The 21,917-nt window shown below is 35.3% G+C and overlaps 1 protein-coding gene across 4 annotated transcripts in view; it reads right to left on the reverse strand.

Moving 5' to 3' along the window:
• The window catches only part of PRKD1 (protein kinase D1), a 318,122-nt gene that overhangs the window by 54,585 nt on the left and 241,620 nt on the right, over window positions 1-21,917 (reverse strand). The window contains exons 5-8 of one of the 4 annotated variants that reach the window (XM_073895012.1): window positions 21,548-21,607; window positions 14,641-14,664; window positions 775-985; window positions 539-616 (exon numbers count right to left, since the gene is read on the reverse strand). In XM_073895012.1, coding sequence (XP_073751113.1) covers window positions 539-616; window positions 775-985; window positions 14,641-14,664; window positions 21,548-21,607 — 373 coding nt within the window. The remainder of the gene's footprint in view (window positions 1-538; window positions 617-774; window positions 986-14,640; window positions 14,665-21,547; window positions 21,608-21,917) is intronic. The other 3 variants (XM_025869149.2, XM_073895013.1, XM_073895014.1) reach the window with 3 other exon arrangements.

The raw sequence follows: 21,917 nt of genomic DNA on the forward strand, positions 1-21,917 counted from the left end.
TGAGAGCTATAACTTGCAGGCATTCCAACATTTTCTACATTTCTGAACAAACTAGGAAAGAAGTATTAAGAAGAAAGCTGAGAAAGAAATTCTGGACATCCAAGTTTTCAGTACTAGCTGTGCACTGCATAAAAATCAAGCGAAGCTCTTTGGTTTTCTTTTTTTTTTTTTAAAGATTTTATTTATTTATCTGACAGACAGTGAGAGCAGGAACACAAGCAGGGGGAGTGGGAGAGGGAGAAGCAGGCTTCCTGCCAAGCACGGAGCCCGATGTAGGGCTCGATCCCAGGACCCTGGGATCACGACCTGAGCTGAAGGCAGATGCTTAATGACTGAGCCACCCAGGCGCCTCAAGCTCTTTGGTTTTCATCAAAACTCATTGAAGAGCGTTTTTCTAAAGTCAAATAGAACAAACTGAGCCCATAATTTACTTTGGGCTGGGTCACAAGTAACAGAAAAAAAAAATCCTGTGAAGTCATTACAGACACACTCTTGAACAGGGAAGAAGCACAGATGTGACAGTTGATCTTTCACTTACCTCCATTAATGGTCACTTCACCAAGGCAGTTGTTGGGTACTTTGGATGCACAACGTTTGTGACAGTTGAATCTGCAATCTGATCACAACGATTGTGAAAGGAAACAAAAACCAAGCACTCATCAGAAAGAGGAGTTGTGAACTAAGAAAAAGAACAGTAATTTCAAATGGATGAGGACTACTTTCCAGATCAAAGTGCGGCTGGCGACAAATGTCCGGTGGCAAGATTCTCCTTACCTTTGCACTGGAGGCCCTGCCGAAAAAGCCCCTTGAGCAGCTTCTTGCAGTACTGGCACACGGTGGGCCGGGTGTATGAGTGGATGACGAACGTGTGTGGCACTTTCACCTTGGACATCAAAATCTTGTCAAGCTGAATCGGTCGTCCAATGTATGACTGAGAATTCGACCTCTTCTCTCGACCAATAAAGGACTCTGATGGTGACTTTTGCTATGTTTGAAATACAATAAAGGATAATAAGATGTAAGAGATGACTTGTTTTATATATACATATAAACATATATATATCTATATATCTATATAGATATAAATTGTTTTTACTGTTTAGTGGTTGGGTCCATAAGGAAATGAGAGGAGTAAACTAAAATTGTGTTTCTGTTATTTAATGTAATTTATACCCCCTTTATTTCTCATCTGACTTACCTTATTTTTACAGTCTGAAAAGAAGAGAATTAGAGATCAGAATATTTGAAACTGATTTCTAGAACTTTCAAATTTGGGGCTTTTAAAAAGTAACATAATTAGTTGTAATGCAGAAGTATAAAGTTGAAGGCAAACACACAATGATCCTTCACCCCACTGCACATGTTATTTCTTTGACATTTTCTGAAGTATGACATGCACGTGGTTAAAAAAAGGCAAGCAGTCTGCATAGTGCATCATCTGAAAAGTGCTTACGGTTCCTCTGAAGTTCCTCAAAGCAAAAATAAATATGGTTTGATATTATTCCTCAACAACAGAAAAGTGAAGGGTTAAAATTATACTCTCATTTTTATAATTAAAAAACAAAGCAACTAGTGGACTATACAAGACACACAAATATGGGTGTTTGGTTATAATTACATCTCTGTGCACTCTTGTCTCTCATTTTAAAAATTATTTAATCAGCCCAGTACATAGATTTTTAAGTAAATGAATTAAAATTAAATGAATTAAATAATTCATTTAAATTTGTTACATTATATATAGAAATTCATTATTATACAAATTAATATAAATTTATAACAATTATTACATTATTACATTCAAATAAATTTAATTAAATGAGTTAATTTAAAATAAAATGAATTAAAATTGTTTCTATGTTTTTGGGCAATTTCATGTAGCTCTTGATATCAAGGAAATGTACTTGGGAATGATCAGAATAAATGTATTTTGGAATTATCAGAATAAAAGAGGAATTGAGTTACTTTTTAATAGTTACTATACTTATAGATCTCATTTATTAAGCTCCTACCCTCAGTAATCATTGTACGAGACACCTCACAAGATAAGCTTTATTAGCTAAAGTCAAGGTATCTTAGCCCATAAAATTTAAATATATTCTTTTGAGTCAAATGCTACAAGAGCTAAAACCTGAACCCATGTTTGTTTGCCTCCAGAGCCCTTATATTATTACCTTACTCAATTAGTTTCTGATTTGGAATGGTTACTGACAAGATGAGAAAAAAAATCATATTTATGTACAATTTCCACCCATTTCAATGCCTATCAGCACCAAAAGGTAGCACCATTTGTTACCATTTGTTGGAAATATTTTGATTTGCAGATTTACTAGCTGCAATAAAAAAAAATCTGAGATGAAGTTCTACACAGGGATATTATGTCTACAGTTAAATTTGTAATTACAATCCTATAAAAGAAAACTGCAAAGGATAATTACTCTGGAATGGTTCAACTCTTGCAGAGAAGTTGAGGGAGTACAATGATAGGCCAAAGGTTTGCCAGACCAGAATCATGAATACGAATATACTGAATAAATATCTTCAATGGAATTGAAAAATAATTAAATCCACAGGGTTAGGTCTCAGTTTTATGTGTCCTTCTCGAGTAACTGTAGCTAATGGGCCAGTTTTAAGCACAGACTAAAATGAAAATTGGTATTTTTCCATAGTTGGAAAGTTTCAACACTCAGAATAAAAGCTGACCTGATGTCACATTTTAAAATGGTCTCAGATTTGGAAAATCCTATGAAAAGTTGACCAAATCACTCTTCAACTATTTTCCTTAATTTAAGACACCTAATTCTAGGCTATGTTAATAGAACCAGTTTCACAAAGGGCTCTTTACTATACCGTGGAGCAAAGTCACTCAGAAGAGCAAGAGGCAATCTGATAAATTGAATGTTTTCTTCTTAGCCAATACGGTAACATCCACATAAACACTGCCTTAAACACTGCCTAAAACTTAAAAAAATCATTTCCTTTATTACCTTCAAGGCAGGACTGCATATGGAATTTTAAAATGTTATGTGAGTTTATAGAAGATAAGTTAGCTGTCACTGTGGCCTAGAGACTGTATTATACACACATTCAGGCAATGGTGAGATTCACACAGCTACATGTGTGCTTGGCACGGAATAACAACTCACAAATTCTGTAATTTATAGTATCAGAAATTAAGACTTTAATAGCACTTAAGATTTAATAGCAATTTAAGCTTTTAGTAGCATTAATAAAGAGTACCCTCCTGGCATTCATGACATTTTAAAATTAAAATCAGCTAGCATCATGACCAGAAATACGTATCATCACCTTTTCTCATAGTTCCAAATACATGACTTAATTTCAATGTGGCCTATGTTTCTAAATTAAAAAGTAAAGCTTTAAAATCTTGAGATGCGTTGCAAGCTTGGTGACTTATGTGGGAACTGATTTACTTCTAGAAGGAGCTTGTGCTGTCTAATCTTACTAGATAACACACACTCTGGAAAAGGGAGAATGGGAAAGGCTTTGGAAGTTTTGTTTGAAGAATTATATTCTGTGTCTGGAGTATCCACACACACGTGCATGGGCTTTTTCCTACCAGGATGCAAATCTCAGAAGCTAAGACAAAAAAGGAAGACTGGGTCACTGTTTGATAACTCTGTAAGTGCTTATATTTATCCATTCTTCAATTAAAATGCAAAACAAGGCCTTCACTGATATACAACAGACTGTAAAACAAACAAAAGCCTATGAAATAAGGCTGTTGCCCTGTAATACCCATTTATCATTGTTTATGTAAATGTTAAAGAACCAACTTTTCAGTAATCCTGCCAATCATCCCTTCGAAACTAATTCTAATGATGTGAACACAAACCAAACATTCCTAAGGATTTTCAGAATCAGTGATACATTTTCCTTCATAATTAATATTCAGTTACCATTTTAAGCCAAAAAATGTAATTTCAATTATGTGAAGTTTTATTTGAAGGTATGTGCACCAGAAAGCCATAATTACAGTATTTTGTTTGTTGTAACAAAGTAGGCAAAATTTAGAAATTGGTAATGTTAAAAAAAAAAAAAGATCCTTAATAAAATCTCCCCGATCTAAATCCAACTAGCTTGGTCTTTAAAATAACTTCAACATGAAATTAGACATAGTGGTGAGTCAAAGTCAAGGAGTAACATTGACTTAAACAACCGGGCTTTTGTGCATGTTGACACATTATCATACAACATAAAGAGAAAGAGTACTATTTCTTCCTTAACTTACTTAATTTTATTTTTTTATTTATTTGTATATTTATAATGTGCACAGTCCTTTAAGACCTTCCCCTTTTTTCTTCTTTTAAGTAGGCTCTATGCCCAGATGGAGCCCAATGTGGGGCTTGAACTCATGACCCTGAGATCGAGAGTCAGATGCTTAACCGACTGAGCCACCCAGGTGCCCTGTAAGATCTTTCTTTAAAGTCAACTCTGGTAAAGAGAAAATTCTTCTCTACTCATCAACACCAGTGAAGGTTTTACTAGGTTAACTAAGTGGTGTTTAAATTATTTCCAACTGCTACTTGTTGTTCCAGTTTGGCACTATGTATTTGGTGAACCTGAGCAACCTGCAGAATGATTGTTTTTTATGGGCATAGGGGAGGAAAGTTGAAATGCTCTGCAAAGGGAACAGCTACATTTTGTTTCATTCTGCTTCATTATTATGTTCAGAGCAAAAACTGGCTCAAAACTTACAGGACAGATCTCAAATTCCCTTCTCTATAATTATGGTAAGCACATGCAGGAGGATGTACTTCTAAAAATTTACATTTCTACATTAGCCAGTGGTATTATGAATTGTTCTTTTCCTGAGTGGAGGAGTTTAGACCAAGTTACAGGTGTGCAGCTTTTGGGAGAACTGACATAACTGTGAAGTACGGTACTGGGATGCCTGTGTACAAATGATTTGATTTGGCAAATTATAGCTGATGCAAAGTGTCAAGATTTCTTCTCTGTTCTCAGTGTAAGATGTATCCACATCACAGACAGGGGAGAATATGAGAACAGAAAAATTATGAAAGCTGATTTTTAAAGCCTGGATTAGAGATAAAATAAAGATTGCAGAAATTAATTTTTAAGTCTGTAGTGTTGTAAAGCATCTGTAGTATTCTTATGCTAACAGTATTCATTTGAAATTACAGCCAAAGTTAAAATGATATGCACTGAACACCTACTTACACAGATAATATACCCTGCTTCTCTAGAGACTGAATTTGCTTTTTAACCTGGTATGCTAAATTAATGACTCAGCAAGTTTGGAACCTTTCCAGGAAATGATGGCTTAGATTACATTATGGAAACTCCAACTGCCAGCACATCTTTAACATTTAACAGGACTCTGAAACCACTTCCCAACAAGGTATATCCCACTTCGTGGTTCAAAATGAATTCTCTGCATTAGTAAAGCTAGAAAACAGAGGGGGAGGAGTTGCCTTTCCTTGCCGTTTGCTGATTGCCATTGATGTAAAAATCAAACACAAGATTTTGGAAGATAAAAGTCACTTTACATAACGCCTGGTTCAAATGAAAACTGCGGTATTAATATATTTATATTCATTAACTAGAATTCATTTCACAGCCTCATATTGGGAATGGACTTGGGGTGACATAAACTCCCCTTGAGTGAAAGAGAAACAGAAAAGTAGAGAACACTTTAGCATACATGTTGACATCCTTTTTGGACTTGTCTCAATCATAAGGCAATAAGCTCCTAAGAGAAGAACACTGTCTTAATCACATTTGTCCTCTGTGAATGGAAACAAGTTCCTGGTACATGATAAACAATAAACATTGCTTGAACTGAACAGAATTAATGTTTTCAAAAGAAGTAACTGCATGGAAATAATGGATGTGACACTTCAATAGAAATATGCAAATACAGACTATCATTTAAGTCTTTTTTTAAAAAAAAAGATTTATTTATTTGAGAGAGAAAGAGCACAGGGACAGGCAGAGGGAGAGAGGTGGGGGAGAAGCAGGCTCCCCACGGAGCAGGGAGCCTGATGCGGGGCTCGATCCCAGGACCCTGAGATCATGACCTGAGCTGAAGGCAGCCGCTTAACCGACTGAGCCACCCAGGCGCCCCGAGAGTACAATTTGCTAAGGAATGTTTTTCATTGCAGCTGTCTCTGTACTTGTCTGCTTGCTCCTCACCCCTACTTGGCATATCAAACACAAATACAAAATCTGTCAGAACTCTTCTGCTCTAGAAAGAGAAGGACAGTCAGTTCAAATACTTGTAGGTTGCTAAGATCAATGGGTAGCCCCTCAGTATCAGGGATGCAATAGAGAATGGTGGAGACTATGGTAAATTGGAGGAAGGTTCAGAATAAAAGGGATGGCCCCTGCTCATAGACTGCTGATAGCTGCCACATGAGTATGTGAGCCCAGTGTTGTCAGGCCTCTGCGTTTTTCAAAACAAGCAGAAAAAAATCTAGTTGTTTTATGAAATAACCCTATTTTTAAATGTTGGCAACTTTGAAAAAAGTATGAAACATTTTGCCAGTCCACTTACTTGGGGAATAAATGTGGCCCATGAACCGAGACCTGTGAACTAGATAATGACATAAAACACTTTCTTTAACCTTTATATGTGCCAAGCTCTTTTCATAGCACTTTACGTGCATTAATTCATTTAAACTCCACACCCAACTAGTGTTATGACCCCCCATTGTACAAATAAGAAAACTGAGTCTCAGGGACGTTACATCCTTTGGCCCAGGTCACACAGTCTGTCAGTAGCAGAACTCTGAATTCAGGTAGTCTCAGGCCAGGTGATTAACAGTGATTGCTCTTCCTTAGCCCCTCCCAGCTCTCACATCCCTTGCTTTTATGCTAATATGAAAGTAGAAAGGATTTTCTTCCCTTCATTTAAATCATGATGGAAGAATTCTTGGGGAAAAAGTGAGAATAATTAAGTAATAACGTTCCACATGCCAAAATGCAATGTGAAAATATTGTGAATCCCTTAACCTTGACCTACAGAAGAGACTTTCAACCAGCTCGTCTGTGCTTAGAGGATAGCATCTGAGTCGTGCATGTTTTCTAGAACAAAATGACTAGCAGAATAAACAGCTTCTATTGTATGAGCATCATTCAGTTGTCTGTCTACTTTCCTATTCAGGTGCTATTATACTTAAAAGATACTAGCACAACTGTGTGAAAACATCCAACCAAACAATCCTTTATTTCAAAAGTTTTAAGATCTAGCACTTTGGACTATCATTCAAAGAACTGTGCGGAATAGCGCCTTATGATAGTTCTCTTCTCTCACAATTATGATTAATCTATTTAATTTAACAAGCGTTTCCTGGGGCAAATCTTAACCTGAAAGCCCACTTCAGATGCTGCAGGACATAGAAAGACCAGTAAATAAGTCTCTGTGCCTGATAACTCTAAATCAATAGAATCCTGGATACAACATAACTGTTACTATCAACAATCACAATATGTGCTCTTCCCTTCTTTCTGCATACAGGGTTCTGCTTTATTCTCCAGATTTCAGTTCATAAGTCACCTTCTCCAGGAGGCCTCCGGACCACCCAGCTTATCGCTCACTCCTCATTCACGCTCTCTGGCACGCCATCCTATCTCCTCCCAGAGCTCTTACTGAAGCCTGCAACTGTCTTATTTGCCCACTTGCATATTGGATTTTTACTGTTTCCTTTAATATAAGGGCCATGAGGAGAGAATCTTGATGGTTTTGTTCATCAGTGTATCACCAACTTCTGAAATACTGTCTTGCATAGAATAAGTGCCCATACATATGAAGGTTTGAAGAAAAGAGAAACCACCCCTATGGTGGAGGCAGAGGGGGTCATTCAGAAAAGAGGCTTCCTGAGGAATAAGCATTTGGTGTGGACCCTGAATTGACTCCTACCATGAATGACTATGTTGAAACTACACGCAGATTTCTCTATTTACTTTGATACCTCTTTATCTCTCTTAGAAATGATTATCTAACCCTGCCCCTAGTTGCTGCCAGTACAACAACACTGTGAATGCTCAGTCTGAAGCTGACTACTTTCTGAAGCAAAAAGAAATGGAACACTACATCAAAAACTAATGATGTAATGTATGGTGATTAACATAACATTAAAAAAATTTTAAAAATTTAAAAAAATTTAAAAAATAAAAGAAATGATCAACTTCTCTCAACAGCACTTAGATGAACACACTACCTCTCACACAAGGAGTGAGGGGTTTTCTGGCACAGACCAGTTGTTGGGCAAAAGATACATCTGAAGTCCCCTGGGAAATGGAATTCATATAGGAACACCCCTGTTTCATTGTCCTGTACTTCACTGAGTAGAGAGAAGGTAGGGTGTTTGGTGACTTTCGATTGTTTGACGCTATTCTGTTACAATTCTGATTCTACACCCCTTGAACTGCCTGCCAAGCATGCCAGATAAATGAGTTTGCCTCCTCACTCAGTTGGATACCCTAAATATATATAGCATAAATAAAAGCTAATCAACACCTTTTCATAACAGTGAAAAGAGTTGCTATAGGGCAGGAAAAAAAAGTGTGCCCTTGTTTAGTGGTGACTGATGCTGTATTTTACAGAAGAGAATGCATTTTGGGTGCCTGGGTGGCTCAGTTGGTTAAGCAACTGCCTTCGGCTCAGGTCATGATCCCGGAGTCCCGGGATCGAGTCCCGCACCTCGCTCCTTGCTCGGTGAGGAGCCTGCTTCTCCCTCTGACCCTCTCCCCTCTCATGTACTCTCTCTCTCATTCTCGCTCTCTCAAATAAATAAATATTTTAAAAAAAGAGAAGAGAATGCATTTCTTAATGTTTGCTGCAATTTGTGAAAGCTTTCAGGGTAATAACATATATATGTATAATCTTCTATTAAACATACAAGGTGGTCTGGATTTTCTGAGTGTTAAATAATCTTGAAAGTTACATTAACTTTTTTATTGCATCGCTCTTTTTTCGGTAAACAGAAATGAAGGGTAAAGGAATCTTACTATTTGCTTGTGATCCACCTTTGCAGGGAAAGCACCAGAACTGTTCAAGAATTGTTGCAAATTACATGCATTGTTCTTTCAAACTGTCAGTTACCAACATCCTACAAACTGTGGGATCTTGGAGGAAAGGGGAAACATAACATAAGATTACCTCGCTTTTTACTTGAAGGTAATGTGACCTTAATGCCATGTACTCTAACTTTACACAATAAAAAAGGAGCACTTCCACTGAGGAAGAAAATAATTTTGCATGTCAACAGCTTCTGTTTTGGGGCTTCAAATGGCAGGATTGGTCTACACATAGAAAGTGAACTAGAAGGTAAATAGATTATGTGGAAAAATCAAGAATAGTGATGTTAGGAACATCCATTCCCATAGAATCTGATGCTGCCTAAATTGATAGGGACCTGGTCTGAGAAAGCTGAATGAAATGATCTGGAAAGAGGCTGTCACATTGATTACTGCCTTAGAGACATCAAGGAAAAGCTGGAAAAGCATGCCATAAACACAGTTCAAGGCTATAGAGGTTAGCCTCTCCCTTCAAAAAAAAGTATAACTTAAGGGCTCATAAGGATACTTTTATAGTATTTTATAGAATCTTAACCTATAACAGTAAATGGTGAACACGAAGCACTCTGTGTGTGTGTGTGTGTGTGTGTGTGTGTGTATGGGCACTTGTGCTTCTGAAACAACATGGTAGAACCAAAGGCTAGATTTTAATGTAACTCAGTTGAAAAGAGAGAAGAATAAGATGAGACTTTTTCCTCATCAATTTTGAGTTTAAAAAATACAGGAAAGCACTACCTCAATAAAATTACACCACTCAGTGATATTTTCAGTGCATAGCTATAGAAAAATGGGTATCACCAAAAAACTGGGCTATTTGGAGAAAGAGGTATGTATATTTATTCATAACTTCTAGACATTGTTTCATCTTGCATTTCACTATATTTATTATCAAAATGGCAATACTTTCACTCTTCTTGAGAAGGGAGAGAGGAATTCATCTGATCAAATAGAACCAAATATTAGAAAACCATGTCTAATGATTCAAGTAAAATAATGTATCTAAATATTTCTGAAAACACAGATAAGTATGTTAGAAGCTGAATTATTTCTCAAGTTTCTGGAAGTCTAATTTATAATATCAATTCCAATCTTCCACTTTCCTCACACTTCATTATTATTTCTCCTACACAAAACTTTTTCTCTGGGTAGAAACATTCATTAAGACACAGGCTCTCAAAGTTAATTGAGGACCTCAGTAGTCATGGCTGGTCAGCAATTAAATGAGAAGCGACTGAAATCTGGCCAGGTCTGGCTTGAATTAGAACAAAGGCCTGTTATTGATAACAAGGGTGGGAGCCTGTTTTGCATCCAAGGTAGAGAGCCGTGTTCTGTGTCTTAAGGCATGGCTGTGGGTAGAGTTAGGAAAGTCCCTTTCCTGAGGAGAACACAGGCCCTACAGAGCCTGTTTTAAAGATCCATTAGTTCCCAAGACCGATATGCTTGTAAGTGTGGGCAAGTAGTAAATGCCCCTCTCTCCTGCGGGAGTCCATGAAGAACACTCCTGAAGTGTTTAATTTAGAGTTACACATCTGGAAGTTTTTGTTCAGAGCATGAATTAATAATGTACATATAATAAGCCAGACACACTGAATGAAATCAGGCAACAGCTGATTAGTAACACATCAAGTAGACCACACACTCTTAATTTTACTGAAGGGCTCCTTCCTGACAAACCCACCACTGCACATACTCTTCTAACTCTCAGGAGGTGGAGACGTGCTGGTACAAGAATTCTTGGATGTGTTTCCTCACTGACTGAACATATACACTACCCAGGTCTGAATCTGAAGAAATAGTTTACACAATCATCAAAAGAAATCTTGCAATATCTGGCAAATGTACTACATGGATGTTATGGTGCATATTTCAATGGAAAAATGACTTTTTAATTCAGATGAATCACCAGGATTCCTGGAACCCCAGAACACAAGGGTAATAACAATTTAAGTCTCTATTTCTAGGTAGACTTTTGCTACTTTGGAAAATACCCTGGAAAATTTTTATTTGGTCAGAAATATCATAGTTTCATTCAGGATTAGAAATAGCTTTTTTTTTTTTTCATTATTTGCTCATTTGAAAAGAATCTACCTGGATATGATAAAGCACAGCAGGATGATATCCAGTAAGAGACAGATAATGCAATACTGGTATCCTCTTGTCTTCATTTTTTTTTTTTTAATGAACAAAAACAGTAACTGAATGAATCATTTGTGGGGGAGATTTTTCTAGGAAAGTATTCAAGCAAGAGTTCCTTTTAATACAATGCTTGTGTAATTAAATGTGAGTCAGCAAACGTTATGAAAGTAATAGCAGTTTATGGCAAATTATTATTTAGAAAATATGCACCCTTAATAACAAGTTAAACTGAATATTATCTAACTTTCATAAAAACGAAAGGATGCAAAAAGTGAGGACATAAAACAGTCAAACACAGGGAAAACTTTTGGAATGAGCAACTTATTTCCTAATAATTTCTGAATATTAGGAATAACCAAAAAGACTGGACTAGAAGTATTTAATTTCACCAAAAATAAATTTTCTGCAGAGCCCCTTAACCTCAAAGCAATAATGGCAAATGTTTCCTGAAAGACATTTAAAGATAATTTTAGGGGTGCCTGGGTGGCTCAGTCATTAAGCGTCTCCCTTTGGCTCAGGTCATGATCCCAGGGTCCTGGGATCGAGCCCTGCATTGGGCTCCCTGCTCTGCGGGAAGCCTGCTTCTCCCTCTCCCACCCCCCCGCTTGTGTTCCTGCTCTCGCTGTGTCTCTCTCTGTCAAATAAATAAATAAAATCTTAAAAAAATAAGATAAAAATAATTTTAAAACTTTAGTAAAGTTCTTAAATTTTAAAAATTCCATAAGACCTTACTTTAAAAAAACTATCATCAATTATATCCTGTGATTGCAAAGGACACCATTGTCTTAAATTCGGCTTCATTTTCTACTTTGACTTCAGCTCCTTTACTTCAGGAAAAAAACATTCTCCACAGTCATTTGCTAGGGTATTATGTTTAATCTGGCCATACTGATTAATTTTTAGCAGTCTATCTGTAGTAAGAAAATTAGTGAAAATATGTCTTTTCTCTGTCAAAATAGCAGGGTGGGAAAAGATGCCAAAAGCACACATAAAACTGAAAATATTAAGAGGATTAATCATATTAACAGAGGATTAATCATATACAAAGATTCTAAGCAACCAATAAGCAACTCAACAGAAAAAAAGGCAATTCACCACAGGGGAAATACAAATGGCCAATAAATATATGAAAAGCTGTTTATCTTCCAATAAAGAAATAATATTTAGGCATAGAAATTTTTCACCTGTCAAATTAGTAAAAAAACAAAACAAAACAAAACAAAAAAACCTTTTTAAAATACTGATAAAATCTATTGTCAGGACGAATATAAGGCAACAGAAACTTTCATACACTGTAGTTCACAGAGTTATAAATTTAAACTTTTACAACTATTTGAAGAGCTGTTTGGAAAAAAATTGTATATATTCTTCAGTCCATTTGGCTTCTAAGAAGATAACCTACTAAATACATTCAACAAATGCTGACCAAGAAACCTACTAACACTTTTACAGATGAACAACAAAAACACAAGTATGCTTATTTCAGCTATGTTTAAAATAAAAGAATGAAAACAACTGAATCAATAGGAGAGATTAAGAAAATTAATATATATCATTGCAATATAACCCCAGGAAGTTTTTACAAAGACATATATACTATATCTATTTGTTTGCACATTGGCCATTTATGCAAGCTCCATAAGGGCAGAGAATTTATGTAATTTTGTATGCTTCCTCACTCCAGAGTTATAAACCTAAAAGTGTTAATTGACTAGCACAGGAATGTGGAACCGAGGGGTGGTTTCTATAAGAATTCTGCAACTTACACTACTGTCATGAATATACTGGTCAAATTTTATGCATCATTTTCTTCCAATACAAGTATAAAAAACAAAAGTCTACTATCTTTTCAACAAATTGGATATAAGAAAGTTCAAGAACAACAGCTTGTGCCAAAAATGCATCTTATTTGCATCAGGAGTCATCCTGTGAAGGCCTGTGAAGGCCTTTAGAGGTTGTATAACTTTCACAGAAAAGTTGGGCGCCTGGGTGGCTCAGTTGGTTGAGCAACTGCCTTCGGCTCAGGTCATGATCCTGGAGTCTTGGAATCGAGTCCCACATCGGGCTCCCTGCTCGGCGGGGAGTCTGCTTCTCCCTCTGACCCTCTTCCCTCTCGTGCTCTCTATCTCTCATTCTCTCTCTCTCAAATAAATAAATAAAATCTTAAAAAAAAAACTTTCACAGAAAAGCAAATGATCTCCCTCAGTCCCTTAGATACTCTGTTCCTGATTACAATGTAGGAGAAGGAAGTGAAAAATGCTTCTCATTCTCCTTTGGCTTCATTCCGAAAGGACAATCTGAAGGGAAAGATACTAATTCCCATTTCAAATTATGTCTGGAAGGCATTGTAAATTACAAAATTTAAATTTGCAAGAATATAAAAAAAATTACATTTACCTAGCTTTCACCCTGGACTTTTCTAAGTAGGGCACATTTTGAACTAGGATGATTTTTCCAAACATAGAAATTTACTATTATTGAAGTAGATTTCTTCACTTTATATCCTATGAATCAAGATATCTTGACTTCTCAATTTTATTTAACCTAGAACACGTTCTGGTTGTGTTTTCATTAGCTTCCTTTGTTAGAGTTACTTTAACAAGACCATCTAAGAATGGACACTAATAATGGTATTTGAAATTTAGTCTCATGAAGAAAAATAATATGTCAATTCTCAATTTGCCAGAAGTACAAAAATAAGGAAAACTAGAGATTAACAAGCCAACTGGTCAAAACAAGTTATCATTATAAAAGCATCATTGTATACTCTGCTTTACCACTTGATCTAAATGCCTTTCCTCTTATTCCAGGCTATCAATTGCTTAACATAAATAAAAGGCCAGTTTTGGAGGGGGGCTTAATTAAAACCCTTAGGAAGGAAATTTGTGAATTTTGTAAATATAATTTCTTCTTGGACTGAGACCTTGATATATCCACTTGCATACCATCCTTTTAAAAATAATTAAATAGATTGTGATAATACATTAAGGATTAAAAAAAGCTTCTTTCTTAAAAAAAAGTTATATTCATCTTCAGGCAGTCCTTGCTGTATGCCAACCAAAACCTGTGTGTGTGTGTGTGTGTGTGTGTGTGTGTGTGTGTGTGTGTGTGTGTGTATTGGGATGGTGGCCTCACTTTGCGTGGTTCTGTGGTACTTGGCTTCAGGATACAATTCCAATATGCACGCACTTCAGTTAACATGCCACTGGGTAAAGTGCATGCTGACTCTATTCTGTTCTATTCTCAACCTGTCTTTTCAATTTCCTAGAAAAACCTATGGGCTTTCTGCAGTTCAACAGGTTGGATTCTGAGCTAAATTCTGACCTGATTATTCTCATACAGTTAATACAAATAATTGTCTGATGTCAACCTATTAGTATTATGTTGGTTTGTAAAAGATGGTGAAGCATATTTCTATTGTCAGGTAAAGTTAGTACCTACCTCAAAGCCAGGACTCACAGGAGACTGAAACATGAAGTTGTAAGAGCAAAAAGCAGGCAAAGGTGCAGAATAAAGGGGGAAAAAGACAAGAAAATCGTGTTATTTGAAGAAAGCAAGGCATGTTATCAGTAATGTTTTACATAGATGCATTTTCAAGCAAAATGTTACACTAATCAGCTTTTACGGTCACAGAGACATCTGAGTTAGAAACGACTTTTTTAACATTTAAATGGAATTATGAACACTAAGTACAAGATTGCAAAAACACAGTTTACAATTTGTGAGTTGGGAAAAGTAAAAAAAAAAAATCTACTTGTTAAGGTGTCAGTGATGAAAGACAGCTCTTTCACCTTGTTGAAAATAAATTATAGTCAGAATGAAGCATTTTTGACCTTTATGGGAAAGATTAGATTTTCTTCACAATAATTCATCCTCTCAATGGGAAAAGAATGAAAAAGGTCATCAAAGTAATCAAATGTTACATAGTTGTTATCTGCCTGCAGGCAAGAATAAGCTGATGAATAATCAGTATTAGTCAGTGGTTTACAAACCTGGAAAGTCCAACAGTGGGTTAGAGTTTTAATGAGAGAAATATGCCTACAATGCATTCTTTGCTCATTTTAAAATCTTTGTTGCATATCATTGTTTTCTGTCTGATTTCATTCAAGGTTGAAGTATAATTCAAAAGTGGAAAGGTTATTCTGAAAAATTGTTTTAAGAAGAATATCAATGAAAAATGTAAGAAACACCTTGGTTAAGTAAACAATACATATCCTGTATTTACACTGAATATGTTTTTTTCATCCCAAATCAAAACTAAAATATAGCTGACTCTTTTTCTTAACAAAAATGCATGGCCATTGTTCTCTGAACCCCCATATCCTATTCTGCAATGTACAATCTACAATCAGAGACATTGGGAAGTAGTGTACATTTAGACTGAGGTTCTGCCAAGATTAACTGTTAGTTACCTAGTAATAACTGCTACATTTCTGGATTGACATGAAGCATGTGCAGAACTCAGGGTTAACAACCGCTCATTTGAACAGATCCAAACAGACTTTTAGGGATGTTAGGGAAGAAGACCTTCCTCTGCCTTATGGTCCTTCTAGTTGGACTTAGAAGCAAATTGACATGAGACAGATTAACAGGAGAAAATAAATTTTAATAGGTGTACATATGGGGAATCTACACAGACATGAAATTCCAAAAACAATGAGGCAACATGAAGCTTATATGAGCTAATGAGAGGGGTAGGGCCTGAGGATATGTAGGGGAAGAAGGTCTTTAGCAAGAAGGTGAAGAGAGATGTTTGGAAAAACAAAGTTGCCCTATTATGCAGATAAGTTCCTTAGGTAAAGGGGAGTTTCTATTAATAGCTCTCTTCCTGTTACAGGCACTCTTTTCCAATGTAAATTTAGGCAGTTGTGGGGGAGGCAGAGAGCTTTTCCTGCATCTGCTGGGTTTTGATTGCTTTTAACTCAAAACAATCTTTATGCCAAAGTGGCCCATCTTGGGATAGCCCGCCCTGGGTCCCTACAAGGTAAAATTATAACCCTGTTTGTATGTGCTTTTACGGAACATTTTCATACAGAGATGGCAATGCTTTCTCTTTGGGAGAGGAAATCAATCAATTTTCTCAATTTCCAAAATAAGGTCTTATCCTTATCCTCATCAACATATCTGATGTGTAAAGTTCATGATTTTCCTCCCATTTGTAAGCTCTGAGTACCTTTACTCTGGGCTCTAATCAGCATTCAGTTTCAGCTGAATGCTATTCAGCTCATGATATTTGAAGATGATCTATGCAACATATGTTCATTTATTCCACTAAGTTATCATTTCTCAAAGTGCATTTTTCCCCTATAGGATATCCCTAGGTTTTATGAGGAAAAAGGGATTCCATATTTGAGTCAGTATAGGAACACTGATTTCTTTATTCCAAGACTTCTGAGACCCATAATTATGCTTAATAAATATCACGATGTCTAATACATGGATGGACCGAGAAGGGCTTCCCATTATTATCTGACCAGGAAGTTTTTTTTTTTTTTTGCAGAATATGTGATAGGACCATTACTTTAAAGAAAAAATTGGGGGGAACACAGAGCTCTTTCTACTTTGCTATCAAGGAAGAGTCATCAGAAAGGTTATTTTTCATCCCAAATAGGTGCCACCTATTCCTTTAGCAGTTGGCTGTAATATTATGCTATAGTTTTGTTTTTATTTTTGGTTTCCCCTTGAAGGAAGATCATCTGAATTACAGTTTTTCATCTGTAGTGAAAGCTACTGTAGAAAACAATGTTGATTATGCAAATGATATGCATATTGGATGATGTGACAACATGACTTTTCTTTAGCACCCAAAGAATTTATTTCCCTTTATTAAATAATATAATTCCTATAACCCCATTTTCATCAACTGATATTAATTTCAGAACTAAATTTAATTATTAATTATTCTGATATTTTATTCTTTTCTCACATGACCTGTGATGAAGAAACCTAATAACTTTATAACTATTTATTTGTTTCTAGCTTTTAGCTATTATGAATAAAGATACAAATATGCTTGTAACAATACCATTCACATTGGCACCCCCTCAAAAAGAAATACTTAGGTATAAATCTAACCAAATATGTATAAGATCTGCATGAGGGAAACTATAAAATTCTAATGAAAGGAATAAAATAAGAACTAAATAATGGAGAGACATTCCATGTTCATGGATAGGAAAACTTAATATTGTAAAGATGTCAGTTCTTCTCAACTTGATCTATAGATTCAATGCAATCCTAGTCAAAATCCTAGCAAGTTATTTTATGGACATCAACAAACTGATTCTAAAGTTTAGGAGGAAAGGAAAAAGATCCAGAATAGCCAACATAATATTAAAGGAGAAGAACATAACTGGAGGACTGATGCTACCTGACTTCAAGACTTACTATAAAGCTACAATAATCAAGACAGTATGGTACTGGTGAAAGAAGAGACAAATAGATCGATGGATCAGATTAATGAACCCCAAAATAGTCCTTTGTAAATAGAGTCAACTGGTCTTGAACAAAGAAACAAAGGCAATACAATTTACAAAAGCAGTTTCCTCAACAAATTGTGCTAGAACAACTAAACTTCACATGCAAGAAAAAAAACCTAGACACATACCTTACACACTTCAGAAAAATTAACTCTAAATGGATAGACCTTAATGTAATAGATCAATGCAATGTAATAGAGTGATGTAATGTAACAGACCTTAATGTAAAACACAATACTCTAACATTCTTAGAAGATAACATAGGATGAAACCTACATGACTTTGAATATGGTGATACCTTTTGAGATATAACACCAAAGGCACAATTTATGAAAGAAACAACTGATAAGCTGCACTTCATTAAAATTAAAAATTTCCACTCTGCAAAAGACATTGTCAAGAGAATTAAAAGACAAGCCACTGGGAGAAAATATTTGCAAAATGTTTGCAAAAGACCCATCTAATAAAAGATTGTTATCTAAAATATACAAAGAACTTTTAAAACAATAAACAGGAAAACAAACAACTTAATTTTAAAAATGGGCCAAAAACCTTAATAGATACCTCACTAAAAAAAGGTATAAGCAAAAGGGGTGCCTGGCTGGCTCAGTCAGTAGAGCGTTAGACTCTTGATTTCAGGGTTGTAAGTTTGAGACCCATGTTGGGCATAGAGATTACTTAAAAATAAAAATCTTTAAACAACAAAAAAAGACGATATAAGAGATAGCAAATAAGCATATGAAAAGAAGCTCCACATCATATGTCATCAAGAAAATGTAAATTTAAACAATGAAATACCACTGAGATGTCCTGTGTTACGTGCAAGGATAAATAAACTGTGGATACCTACACAATGGAATATTATTCCACGCTAAAAGGGAAGAGTTGTCAGGCCATGAAAAGACATGGATGAAACTTAAATGCATATTACTAAATAAAAGAACCCATTGTGGAAAGGGTACATACTGTATAATTCCAACTATATGACATTCTGCAAAAGGCAAAGCTATGGAGAAAGTAAAAGGAACACCGGTTAGCAGGGATTGGGTGAAAGTGAAGAGGGAAGAACAGGTAGAACACAGAGGATTTTTAGGGCAGTGAAAATACTTCATGTGATACCATAATGACGAATACACAATTAACCATTTGCCCAAACCCAAAGAATGTACAACAAGATTGAACACTAAAGTGGGACTTTGGGTGATTATGATGTGTTAGTGTAGACTCATCAGTATTAACAAAAGTACTGCTCTGACGAGTGATGTTGATAATGGGAGAGGCAATGCACATGTGGGGGCAGGTGGTATATGGGAAATCTCTGTACCTTCCTTTCAATTTTGCTAAGAACCTAAAACTGCTCTAAAAAATGAAGTCTAAAAAATTTAAAAGCAAGAAACAACAAAAAAAAATGCTTGTACATAGTTTTCTCTACATGTCTATACACATTTCTGTTGAATATAAACCTAGGAGTAGAACTGTGGAGTCACATGATGTGCATATGTTCAGCTTTAGAACGATAAATGCCAACCATTTGTCCAAAGCTGTGAACTAATTTATATCCACACAGTAGCAGTGTCTGTGAGTTCCAGTTCCTCAGTATCTTCATCAATACTTGTTATTATCAGGGTTTTCTTCAGTGTTAGACATTCTGGTGTGGACCTATTTCACTGTTGATTTAACTTTAGGCTCCTTGATAACTAATGCCATAAAGTACATTTTCATGTTTATTGGCTGTGCTCTTTTATAAAGTGCCTTTCAAGTATTTTTGCCTGTATCTTAAATGGAGTTGTCTGTCTTCTAAATTTATGTAGATGTTCTTTATACATTCTGGATATGAGTCTTTTATAAGACAGATACACTGAAAATACCTTTTCCTATTCAGTGACTTGCTTTCCAATCAATGGTATTTTTTGCTGAAAACAACTTCTTAATTTTAATGATGCCCAATTCATCACTCTATTCCCTTTGACATCAGTGATTTGAGTCCTGTTTAAAAAAGCTCTTCCAACCCCAATTTCTTGTAGATACTCTTTTATGTTATGTCCTAGAAGCTCCCAATCTACCTTAAATTAATTTTGCATATGGTGTAAGGTAGGGTCAAGATTCATATTTTCCAGATAGATACCCAATTGGTCCCAGAAATATGTGTTGAAGAGACCATCTTTTTCTCACAGCAGTGATACCCTTGTCAGCAATCAGTTGGCTTATACATACACACAGGTAGTTTCTAGACTCTTTTTTCTGTTTGATTGGTTTATTGTTCTGCTCTTGCATAATACCACCTTGTTTTTTAATACTTAAACCTTGTGCAATACTACATTGTCTTAACTACGGCTTTATAATAAGGAAATTCTCCAGCATGGTTATACCTCAGGGGTTCTCAACCTCAGCATGACTGACATTTGGGGCCAGATACTTCTTTGTTGTGGGGGCCTATCCTGTGCACTGACCTCTCTGTGATTTCCTTCCTCCTGAGACATCGGTCCCTCAAATCCTGATTGCTTTGGTTGCTCTTGGGTACCTTCAAATATTATTTTGTTCTGGTTTCTTCTGTTATATTTTATTCAGCTTTTATGATTGTCCCTTGTAGGACAGTTGATCAGATATAAGCTTCTTCATAGTTCTGAAAGAGATTATTAACTTTTTGCCTAAGACTAAGTCTCATAGAACACGGTTTCAATTGGTTTTGACTTTTCCTAAATACCACAAGAACATTTGTAAATAAAAATAAAAAGATGAAAAAAATAAATAAAAAGATGAGTAAAGCATAGAGAAATGATAGGATCATTTAATCCTGACTTCTGCAATTTTCTTAAAAGTGTATCAAATGGATATAATCTTAATAAGTATACTTATGTATAATAATAAAATATATTAATGTGTCCTAATTAAGAACTTATTGGGTTTTTCTCATTTCCTTCTAATACTGGTGATGGTTTACAAAAAGGTATACACCTCCCGCTGAGCTGTTATGCCACAAATTGACTGCATTTTGAGTCTTCTTAAAAGATGGATTGCCTCATGGTTGTTATAATGAATACAGTTTACTGCCAAAATTGATGACAGATAAAGCCTGTCATATGATCTATGTTGTTATACTTGTTTTTCTTAGCAGCAATATGGAAATCTGAGATTCAATTTATGTGCCAAAACTGAATAAATTAATAGAATTACCAGTGTCTTTATCTGTGAAATGGTGATTTTATAGTCAAAATAAGCCATCAAGTATGGACAGGAAAAATCATTTTCTTATGTTTGAGAAAAAAATCTATACACTTGTCATGGCAGACTTGCAACATGGATGATATCAATGGGATTAATAAGCAATACCACCTTTATATCTTGGTTATTGTCTTTTTCAGAAATGGAAAAATATCTTTTATTGTATATATAACTAAAAGATTTTATTATTATTTCCATATTACTTTTGATTAGATATTCACTCTAAATTTTAAACTGTAATTACTGACCTTTTATGTCTTGCCCAGGGATAAAAAAGGTCATATTCACTGTACTCCAAAATGCCTGGGTAGAGCAGGGTGGTTTTGTCCCTACATAAAGCAGCTGAGGCATGATCATGACCCAAGACAACCAGAAAATACATGCCCTCCACAAAGTGGGCCAGTGTTGGCTTCCTTTCTCAGTTATCGGATAAAACAAGAGATAAATAGGTATATCGTGAGGGCACAGAGAGCTTTGATACATGGAAAACATGACTTTAAGAACTAGTGGGTCAAAGAGTGTCACAAACATGATTTCCAAAGGCATTTCTCATGTAAAGGCTACCTGTCGGGCATTTTATACAAGGTTATGGAAGTTTATGATAATAATATTTTTCAAAGTATTTTATGGCCCCAATATTTTCTCACCTTACAAATTTCTGATTTGGTCACAATCTTATAAGCCTTCTTGACAGACATGGTTAAAATCTGATTTTTAAAAATAATAAAAAAAACATTTTAAGCATTCTACTATAAAAATTTCCATTCAGCAATAAAGCACTAATGAATTTCAACATTTCATGTAAAATATAGCTTGTAATCAAGTAATTCAAATGATGAAATAATTATTTAATTTGGTTAAATAAAGCAATTAAATAATTTGATTTAAAAACCCATGTTAAAGACTATAGTTATGTAACCTAAATTATATTTACATATAAATTATATATATTTATAAATATACACATGCATATAATTTAAATATGTAATTCAATTTATACTTACAAAATCTAAATTA

This window comes from Callorhinus ursinus, unplaced genomic scaffold (genome assembly GCF_003265705.2).
Source record: "Callorhinus ursinus isolate GAN/ISIS: 27379988/994484 unplaced genomic scaffold, GSC_fseal_2.0 scaffold8, whole genome shotgun sequence".
Lineage (NCBI taxonomy): Eukaryota > Metazoa > Chordata > Mammalia > Carnivora > Otariidae > Callorhinus > Callorhinus ursinus.